Source organism: Montipora foliosa, chromosome 10 (genome assembly GCF_036669935.1).
Source record: "Montipora foliosa isolate CH-2021 chromosome 10, ASM3666993v2, whole genome shotgun sequence".
NCBI lineage: Eukaryota > Metazoa > Cnidaria > Anthozoa > Scleractinia > Acroporidae > Montipora > Montipora foliosa.
In genome coordinates this window covers 33,851,214-33,862,256 of record NC_090878.1, presented here as the reverse complement: position 1 = coordinate 33,862,256, position 11,043 = coordinate 33,851,214, and the positions used below count along the sequence as shown (strand labels likewise).

Here is an 11,043-nt window from a genome sequence, read left to right as displayed (position 1 = left end):
CATTGGACACTAAATTAAGAGAATTCCAATATAAACTATTAAACAGGATCTTGTACACAAACAAGATGCTGTTTATGTTTAAAAAAGTCGACTCTCTTTTATGCGATTTTTGTGAAAAGGAGTTAGAAACCGTAGAGCATGTTTTCTTTTATTGTACAAAAGTGCGTATTTTTTGGGACGATTTGAAGGCTCTTCTTAATTCTGTAAATATAACTGTTAGCTTTGACATTAAGGATGTTCTTCTCGGGTTTCTAGATACGAGCGATAGTATAAACATCCTAATCAATTACATTGTCCTTGAAAGTAAGTTTTTTATTTATCGCTGTAAGTTAAATAAGGGCCCTCTAAAATTAAGATTGTTAGTCGATAAATTTAAGAAAACGTTTGAAACCGAACGCGTTATTGCGAGAAAAAGTAACAAAATCCATTTCCACGACAAAAAATGGAAACCTCTAATTCCATTAATACAATGAATACAATAGTAGCTGTTATCCAAATTTTGTTTTCTATAATTCCCGTACACTTTATTTATACTTGTATATCTATTTTTTTATTTAATTTTTAAGTATTTCTTGGTTTTAGTGTAGTATAGTGTAGTATAGTGTAGCATAGTTTTCGTTGCAGTTGATAATCAAAGTAACTTGTGCAAGTATTGTAAGCCCTGTTTTGTATCTTTTTCTACGTTTTTGTATTATATACCTGTAAAGTCAAAAAAAATTAAAATACAAAAAAAAAAAAAAAAAATGAAGGGAAATAATATGACGTTTGTCCGGTCTTATCCTCCTTGGTAGAGCAAGCACGCATGTAAATCAGCACAGTTCCGCAATGATTGCATACAATCATCATGATCCTATAGAGTAGTATATCATCAACTGAAGCCCGTAAAGGTTTTCATGAACTTGTGTCCACGACAAAAGGCAATTTAATAATTAATCCTCAACAACTGTGACATGGTCTTCGATATTTAATTCTTGAAATTTAAATGGTTTTAATTCAAGAATGGCATGGGTTGCAAGAGCTTGAGCGTCCAAGTGAGTGTGGTAATGAGAAGGACTTGGTGTTGTTGGTGAATGACGCTTTGACAACCTGAGAGCAATATTCACTTCAACTGAAGTTGTTGAAACGCCCGGCACTAACAAATATCCATCACAGGAATAAACTTACCCTGACGATCAATGAACTCATCAAACTGGTCTCGCAGTTTGCTATTCTTACGTTATAAATCGTAGACCATACCTGCTAACTACGGTCCCTCGTTTTAAGAATTATTTTCTTAAAACTGTACAATCAATCAGAGAGGTCAGGAGCTAGCTCCTGGAGAGGTGCCATGTTATGGAATGCTCTCTCAATGTATTTCATGGGCCTATTATCCCAGTCGGCCTTTTATATATCGTAACGTGAAAAAGCACAAATACACCCAGGATCTAGATTTTAGTGCCCAGTTAGTACCGTCACTGTGTACTTATGGCACTCGTCGACCAAGTATCGACCGAATAACGGTCGACATATCGGCCGATACTCTGTCGACATGTTGCGCGATATCGCGACCGTTACTCGGCCAATACTATCGGTCGATAGTGGTTGGTCGACACGCGGCCGCTATATCGACTGACATTAAATCGATATATGGACTGAGTGTCGGTCGATATGTCGACTAAAATGTCGACCGACATGTCGATCCATATGTCACCGACGTTCCACCGATACTCTAAAGACACTCGGATGATCTACTCTACCGTCCTTCTTGTTACTAAATTATATTAGGGTCACAAGTGCACCTAACCCATAACGTTTCGTTTGGGTAACCATTCTGGAGTAACGTTTTCTTAAGATCAGAAAACGATCCCTGTAATAAGGTTGTTGTGGAGCAAAGTCGTAAGCAACTATCGGTCAAAGTACGTATTAAATTCATTTTGTATTTTCTTGCAGTAAAAGAGTCACACTTGGTATATAAGCCAGTGAAAGTCTTTTTCTTGAAGACAGAAGTGAAAAAGGTGCCGTTAGTGCATTTGACACGAAATCCAAAAACGGAATCTCCTCATTCTCTTCGACTTCCATCGTGAAAGATATATTGGGATGCTTGCTGCTCAAGTGTTGGAGGAAATGTGTACATAGTTAAAATTTCCATATAATTTATGTACAGTAGTGTACTTACATATCTCTGTTCGTTGGCCGACGTCTTTCTACACACGTTGAAAAAATCATAGAATCCGCAAAGGATTAGTTAAATTTAGGGAAATAGGAAATTCCGAAGATTTAATCAAGGTTTAAAATTTGATTTTGAATTTGGACCAGCCTGGAGTGCCCTTTGGAGGGTGTCACCTGTCTGGTTGAGTTTCTTTTTCTTTTTTTTTTTTTCACTTCAGTCTTTCAAAACTCCTTATAATTTGAATCAAGAGAATAAAATTGATTTTCCTCTTGTTTGTATTCAAATTCGTACATACAGTAGAAACAAAAATTAGAGAACTTGAATATTATCTTCAGGAGGGAACATGGTAATCCAGTTGATTTTTTGAAAACGAATTCCCAGTGCTGAGCCGTTTCTACTTTCTTTTATTTCGGTTTACGGTAGTAAATATAAATGCAATTTGTTTACCCACAGGACACCTAAAGAGCTTCCGCTTCCTTAAAAATTCCTTAATTGTTTTTTGTACTGATTTCCACCGTAAGCGAAGGACAAATCCCTACCATTCGAAAATAACAGGACTAGACAACAACAAAACTAAAATTTAACAAAAAAATCTAAAACAGATACACCTGAATACGAATATAAGTAACAACATATACAGAAAACCTAACTATTCCGCAATGAGAATCGCTTACGTGCATTTCCAATCACACATATATCTATTTATTTGTAAACAATCCCAATTAATTCCGAACAATTTCAATTTTCTTCTATTCTTGCAATCAATCGGTCTAAACCAATAGCATCAACTATCTATTTTTTCTTGTTATGTCATTTTACCATCAAAACATATATTTCTTTTGTTAACTGGATCAACCTGTTATGAAGAAAACATCTCAGTGGGAGATCTACTCATAGTAAAAGCAAAAGAGTCGAGGGTATCCAATCCATCTCAAATTTTTCAATAACCAGATTCAATCAACTAGAGCACCATGTGTTACATTTCCCTTCCTCTCGGCAGCATTCCACTTACTCATGGTAATTACTAGTTATTGAGTAAAAAAAATATAGGAAATAGTACAAAAAACAACGTCAATGAGAAACTGAATCCTGCGAGCTAAAAACCGCTCACCTCACATCCCTAATTTCTTTTTATTCAGTGCTTTATCCCTAAAGATTATCCACCGTATTGGTCTGTACGGATTATACACTGACATGGGTGTTTCTACTATGCGACACAGATTCATTCAAGCGGCTGGGCATACGACAGTCCGCTTTTTAATCCTGTATAAACATGTCATTAACCAGCTGGAGGAATATGAGCCTCAGGTCTTGACAGTACTGTCAACAGAGCGCATCGACCGAGGACCGGTCCCGAACAAGCTTGTACGAAACGTCGTACGTATACTCCCCCACATATTTAATCACGTTTAGCTTGCTACCATTATGTATATAAGCACTTTGATTTAAATGTTAAAGCACAATGTAATCAAGTCTTGTAAGGCCGTAAGTTAGATAACTCATTGGGTTAATTACGTTACCTTCGTTAAATAAAACATGTTGTATTGTATTGCATTGTATTGTTTTCAAGTCTAATATATTGGACTCTGTGTGAGTCGGTAACCCCCGAAGACCAACCAAGTCTAACTACAACAAGCAGCGTCGACACGTGTATAAGGGTATTCAAGACGAATGGCGTACAGCGCAAGCAAATTGCCCTCAAAGAGAAAATCCGAAACCGTCATGGGATATGTTTACAATTTGTCATACATGGCCAATACTCTGACATAATGAGATTCCTGGTACGTCACACGCAAAGTGTCACAAAGAGTACCACTCTTTAAGTCTTGCAAAACTGTTACTATTATTTTAAGGATTAAGGTTGGGAGACACTTTGTGATGTCTATTGTGAAGTGTCATAAAACTCATTATGTCGGAGTATTGGACAACCCTCCAATTTGTCGCCGATCAAGAAGAACAAATCTTGCACGCTCGACTACAAGTCGCTCACGCTGCAAACATCAACAACTGAACATCGTGAGGCCCTCCTGTATTCAACACGAAAAAGTAAGCTCTTAGAAGAAACTGCAGAATATTGCATACACCGCGGACGAAAAAAAAATTGTCATCAACGACATGATATTCGTCACCACTCCGAAGCCGAGCGAGTACAGCTTCCAATATAATGCCGACTTGCCACAGCACGTAGACACAACACCAGTCCCTATCATCGACGTACTTAATAAACACAATCTGTGGGACACTGTTACCATAAGAGCAAAGATAACACAGATAAAGGACACGACAATCGTTGGATCAAAAACAACACTTGGATCTGCCTACATCGTAGCTCCTGTGCAAGTGCGTGTATGGTCAGGTAGTAAAAAACTCGGCCCTGTTGAGAAAACTACGGTAACCGAGATCAGCGACGAGATCAATACAGACATCTCTCTGGTGACGAGCGACCTAGATGACAACAGTGATCCCGACTTAGCAACAGTCACGATCAAAGAGATCCTTCGAGTCCAGAGCAGCGAAAAATGTCTAAAATGTCTAAAATGTAATCGTAAGGTACAAGGAGATTGCAATCCTCGGATTGTAAGCTGCAAAAGATGTGGAAGGATGAGAGCTGACAGATGTAAATACGATTTAACTGTAAAGGTCGAAGTGAAACTCAGTGACGATGATGAGCTTTACATTAAATTCGGCGATGAATCACTTGCCAAAATCCTCCATGACGAAGTCTAATCAATGAATGAGGACTCTATCACTGAACAATTGTTGTTTGTTGAAGATATCACAGCTACTTACAATATAAATTCTCATACAGTTGAAAACGTTCTATAAATTCCTGATACAGTATCGCATCGTTAATGTTAAGCTTACTGTTTGTAAGGAGAACTTGAAAGATTACATAGTATGCCATATAGGATCTGGACAATATTCGGAGCTGGAAAGATTAAATAGTTTGATCTGGACAATATTCAGAGCTTGAACGATTTTATAGTTTGCAAGACACGTTCAAATTTTTAAGAAAACTCTTTATTATAATAACAATATTGATGGCAATAGTGACTATTTGCTTCCTTATAAAATCGACGCTGCTTACACCATGAATCCCGCGCTCATACTTTCCTTCTAAAAATGACGTTTATCCCATATATTAATGATAGGAAATCATTCTTTTTTTCCTCGTACAATTTAAAAAAAAATTACTTCAAGTTATACTCGAAACCATAAGATATCCTAATACATATTACGGAAATGATTAACATTGGAGAAAAGGAATGCTTTCGTACTTCTCTGCTCTGCTCTACTCTGCTACACGTACATGCTGCAAAGTAGACTAAGTGAATTAAATATACGTTGGGGAAAAACGAGAAGAAAGGGGAAAAGACAAGAGGAAACTTACTTTTCCCTCTCCTCTCTTTTTCTCCTTTTGCTAATATGAAAGACAGGCACATAAAAATCTGGTATCACTTTCTTCGCCCTCCGTCTATTACACTTTGAAACCTCTACCCCTGCAGCAGGCTATGTTCGCGGATATACCTTTCGATTTTCTAGAACGAAGCCCGAGTTCACGTAGTTATGCGTCTAGTTAGAACTAAATTAAACTAATCTATGTACGATGATATAACGATATAATCGCTTGACTGCGGTTTAGGGTGTGCTAACCAATGACTACAGATTACGGATTATCTAACAAATAAGGTAATCATAAAATAGGCACAAACACTAGAACAGTCTTGCCAAGTTCCCCAGCAATAAAACACGAGGTACCGAGTACAACAAACGCCATAACTGATCAATGAATGAAGGGTTCGGGTTCCTTTTATTCGAATCCAAGATGTCCCTTAAGAGCTCTCGCTTCCTTCAAAGTTCCTTAATAATTGTTTTTTAGTGATTTCCACCATAGGCGAAGGACAGAACTGGAGACTAACAAAACTGGAGACTAACAAAAATTTGAAACAAAAAAAGAAAAAATCTAAAAAAGACACACCTGAATACGAATATAGCAACATATATAGAACACCTAACTTTCTTTTATTAACTGGATGAACCTGTTATAAAGAAAGCATATCAGTGGGAGATCTACTCATAGTAAAAGCAAACGAACCAAGGGGATCCAAGCCGTCTCAAATTTTTCAATAGCCACATACAACTAACAAGCACTAATATAACAGCTATGGTAAGGATTCTCATGATACACAAGCCATCAGTCACGGAATCATTCGGGTCAATGCACGGTCCAATCCTCAGTGGACATTTGAGGGGCATTGGTGTAACCAGTTTGCTGATGCCCTCTAACTTCCGTAGTAGTGTAATAAATCTAGTTGTTGTTTTACTTTGACCGCCCCCTTTGCCTTTTACGAACGTAAACAAAGAATATTGTCAGGTTCGTTCCGATGTCTCTTGCGGAGAGGTTTACGACTTACCAAAAAAATTGGAGAGTCCCCTGCTTTTTAAAAGTACCCATTTCGTCATTTGGTAATTTGCTCACTACTGATTATAGTTATAAATTAGAAAGACTTGTGTCTGACATATCAAAATAAAGAAAGTTAACAAAAAACGTCATACCACCGACAGTCAACCGATATACCGTTGGTTGAGTTGGCCGCTAATATAAACACCGTGAACACAGTGCCATCATTGATATGAATTCCTTTTGTTAATTTTCCTTCATCAAAAGGTCATATACGATAACGTGATGACGTAATGCTACCTTAAACGTCTGAGACTGTTCTTGCAGTAATCTTCGACAAGACCCTCCTCATAGCGGAAAAACATGTGGAAGAGAGCAGCTGTCTTCTTCTTCATTCTGTCTCTTGGTTCTGCTTCCCAAGGCAAGTTGACACTTTGCTTCTATCTGTGTCTCGAACTTTTAGAAATGGTTTTCAAATTCAAACTTTCCACTTAAGCAATGGGAAGGTTGATTTCTTATGACGTGTTGAAGCTGATTTTATCGAAATGCCATATTCTCGTTCTCGTTCAGGTTTTAGCAAATCGAAGGGAAAATCATCGAAAGCACTTTCAAATGATGTTTTAATTCCAGGATGTCGCCTAGCAATGTTTTTAAGCAATTGGAGTCGAACCTTATTCCCATATCAATCTGCGAAACAGTCTTCTTATCCGATAACGTAACTCCTTCGATTGAGACTGATAGATATCTTGGGTTTCGGGGACTCAAATGTCCTTTCACTTTATGCAGACCAGGTAAACATGTGTTTTACGAAGGCGTATTAGTTACCCATCAACAAAGACACCAGTAATAAAAATAATTAGGATCAAGATGCACGTCAACAACGAAAGTGACTCGGTAGCGGGATTATTTCCCAAAACATTTGAAAAGCAACTTCAGGAAATGCCTCGGGTTAAAATGAAAATTACTTAATGACCATTTGTTTATTTTCGAGAGTACACTTGAAAGAAAAACCAAAACAACAACACAAAAACAAACATGTATATACACAAGGCATTTGCAATTTTCGAAACCGAAATTAAGCAGGGGCACCGCACGAGATTACGACAGAATAGCTCGCCCAGGAATAACAATGATGTTTTGTCGTGGGCTACAGCAATTAATCGTGACCAATTCAAGGTTTGATGAGTACAAAGGTCTGTTGAAATAATTTTGTACGAGGTTACAGAACCTTTGAATGTCCTACACCAACTTTCTACATAAACGAGTATGATTGTGGGAGTACAAAAACCTCAAAGACCTGCTCCAAAGATGAGATCTACAGAGAAGTAGCTTTACAGATAGGTTTATGTTCTGCAATCAAGCCATATCAACTTGTCCGTAAAATTACCATTGTGCTCTACGCAATCTAGTCTGGGCCTCTGGAAAGGAGAGGGAAGCCGAGAGCGTGGCCGAGAACGTGCATCCCTTTCGGGTCACGCCATAAAAGATAAGAATTTCCGCTTGACCGTGTATTTACGTCGAGATGCCCAAATGTGATGACAGACATTTACCACATTGAAGAAGAGCGTGCGTGTTTGTTTCCCTATCGCGAATGACAGGTTTTACATTAAGCCGATATTATTTCAACAAAAGAAACAACCTAACCTGAGCCCAGCAAAGAGCCTTAATTTTTTTCACTTTTTTTGGTTTTCCAAATTGATACGAGTACAAGCAGCATAACATAGGCCTAACAAAAACATTACAAGAGCCCGAAAAGCACCTTTTTTAACGCTCACATGACGTTTATGTAAGGCTCGTGTCATGCTTAATGGTAACGCTGATAGTAAGTGTCGTGTGAGGCTGCTGTTAGCCTTTAAATTCAGGCCTAATTAAGGCTCCTGTCAGGCTTAAAGTTTTCGTACGGGATGACGCTTTTCTATGGGACAAAGTCATACTGGAGCTTGACAAGTTTGCTTAGATCCAGTAACTTCAATACATGTAGTTCTACATGTACATGGTAGTTTGACAGAAGAAAACAGTCGAATGTAACAGTCGAAACAGAGACTGCTGTATTCTATGGAAGAGGAGCATTAAACCAGCTGCTTCGAGGGAAAGGGAGATTGAGATTGAAATAGTTTGCTTGAACAGATTCATCGTACTACATTAAAGTGATTGGACTGTTATATTACAGAGTTTGTAGCAAATAACAGCCGCTCAAAAACCGTTGGAGTTTTCTAAATTAAACAACAACTTAACCTTTGGGTTTCCTCATGTTTATAATCGCTCATTGCATCCCTCCAAAGAGCAATAGCTCTGTAAAAAGAATATCCATCTCCTCTGACAACGACTTCTCTCCCTTTGAGGAGATATATTTCCAGAAACCTGTCGGAAATTGTGCGGATTATTTTCAGTATTTGTTGCCTTTGTTGTAGTTAACACAATTTTAGCTTTTGTTTTGATTACAAACAATGTGATTTGAGAAAATGTTGAGTGCAGTCGCGTGACAGACAACGCGCGGGAATCTGACAGCCTTGAACTTTGGACCCTTTAGTTGAAACCAAAACCAATGATTGACAGTGATAAAAAAGAGACATTAGAACACGAGGAAAAATAGAGTGGGATTTTGTAATCTTACACTTGAAAGAAAAACCAAAACAACAACACAAAAACAAACATGTATATACACAAGGCATTTGCAATTTTCGAAACCGAAATTAAGCAGGGGCACCGCACGAGATTACGACAGAATAGCTCCGTATAGAGGAGACGTAATAAAGTCTATGTCTATGTCTATGTCTACGAGAATATAGTTCAAAACCACTTAAACATAGCATTGTTAAACGTATTTTAGCATTTAAACAGTAGATATAGGCATATTTTTATCCCCTAAAAAGTTTTCATCTGTTCGGATTTCCTAGCTGAAAGTCTAGTGATCCGAAAATTATAGGGATCAAAACTTACCTTTTCGAAAATTTCAGCCAGAAAAAAGGCTCCCAAAAATTCAAGGGGACCTTTTTAGGGTAAAAACCCGTTGAAAATGGGCAATTATACCATGTTTTAGATGTTCGAAAATCCCAAGAGAGGCAGGCAAGCAAGAAATTTCACAACAAATGTTCCGAAAATTCTAGATCTCAAATGGACTCCCGAACAGATATTTTCCGAAAATTGACGTTGGGTGCCCCTGGTTAAGGAACCGCGCGTTTCGTGGAATAGCACGAGTAAATGTTGCGACGTCAAAATGATGAAAAAACATAAGTGCGTAAAATTAAATATACTGCGTCCTCCTACCTCATTCAAGCTAAGCATTCTGTTGATTTAGTAATTAGCGAAACTTGATTGGCGTAACTAACTTGTTAACTTGTTATTCTTAGTAATTCTCAAAGTTTAAAGTGTATTATAACTTTTTTGTATTTTACATAAGGAGAGTCATTGATAGGGATAACCTCTGACGTTTCCTTTTATGTATTTTGTACATAATAATTAAAAACATGATTTGATTTGATTTCATTAGTCCCATTCTTTCAATGTATTAAAAACGGCGTTAACGAAGAGACAATTGTGATTTTCTTTGCGGCACATTATGCCATTCTCGTCCCAGGGGCGGAAAATACAGATCTCTGCCGACTTTGAATGAGTGGGAAAATGAAGGATTTCCGGTGCCAGTAATTGGATCCGTGATGTAAGCGCAAAGGAAACTTATTCGACGTCCAAAAAACGATTTTGGAGTAAGATTAACCCTTTTTTATCAGAAATCGATTTGGGCAAGTGTAAGTTCTTGTTTGAATAGCCGTAAAATATGAGATAAAATTTGCTGATAAATTTTCTTTCTTCCGTAAAATCAAGAGAAAATGAGGGGACAGAGAAGGAGGCTCCCGGTCCAGCCCTTGGGATATGTCATGTCCACGAAAGTTATTTTTAGACGAGCGGAAGTCTTCCGAGACGTCCGCATGCAGGCCAACCTCGGTCCGATGTTTGAAAGAAAATATATATTCATAAGCCTTCCACGTGCGCCATCATTTTCTCTTTTCACTAAGAACCTGAGAGCGAAGCAAGACTGCATTGGGACGTCTCGGAAGATAGACAACCTAACCTGAGCCCAGCAAAGAGCCTTAATTTTTTTCACTTTTTTTGGTTTTCCAAATTGATACGAGTACAAGCAGCATAACATAGGCCTAACAAAAACATTACAAGAGCCCGAAAAGCACCTTTTTTAACGCTCACATGACGTTTATGTAAGGCTCGTGTCATGCTTAATGGTAACGCTGATAGTAAGTGTCGTGTGAGGCTGCTGTTAGCCTTTAAATTCAGGCCTAATTAAGGCTCCTGTCAGGCTTAAAGTTTTCGTACGGGATGACGCTTTTCTATGGGACAAAGTCATACTGGAGCTTGACAAGTTTGCTTTGAAACCAAAACCAATGATTGACAGTGATAAAAAAGAGACATTAGAACACGAGGAAAAATAGAGTGGGATTTTGTAATCTTAAGCGAGGGAGAGTTTTCGGTGATCAATAAA

General features: G+C 37.9%; 1 protein-coding gene and 1 pseudogene across 2 annotated transcripts in view; both read left to right on the top strand.

The window, feature by feature from the left end:
• The first annotated feature begins 3,820 nt into the window (after positions 1-3,820).
• On the top strand, positions 3,821-5,154 carry LOC137974394 (uncharacterized; annotated as a pseudogene).
• Positions 5,155-6,841: 1,687 nt separating this feature from the next.
• The window catches only part of LOC137974041 (uncharacterized), a 145,569-nt gene continuing 141,367 nt past the window's right edge, over positions 6,842-11,043 (top strand). Inside the window, exon 1 of one of the 2 annotated variants that reach the window (XM_068820961.1) lies at positions 6,842-6,972. In XM_068820961.1, coding sequence (XP_068677062.1) covers positions 6,915-6,972 — 58 coding nt within the window. In that variant the 5' untranslated portion in view covers positions 6,842-6,914. The remainder of the gene's footprint in view (positions 6,973-11,043) is intronic. The other variant, XM_068820962.1, reaches the window with a different exon arrangement.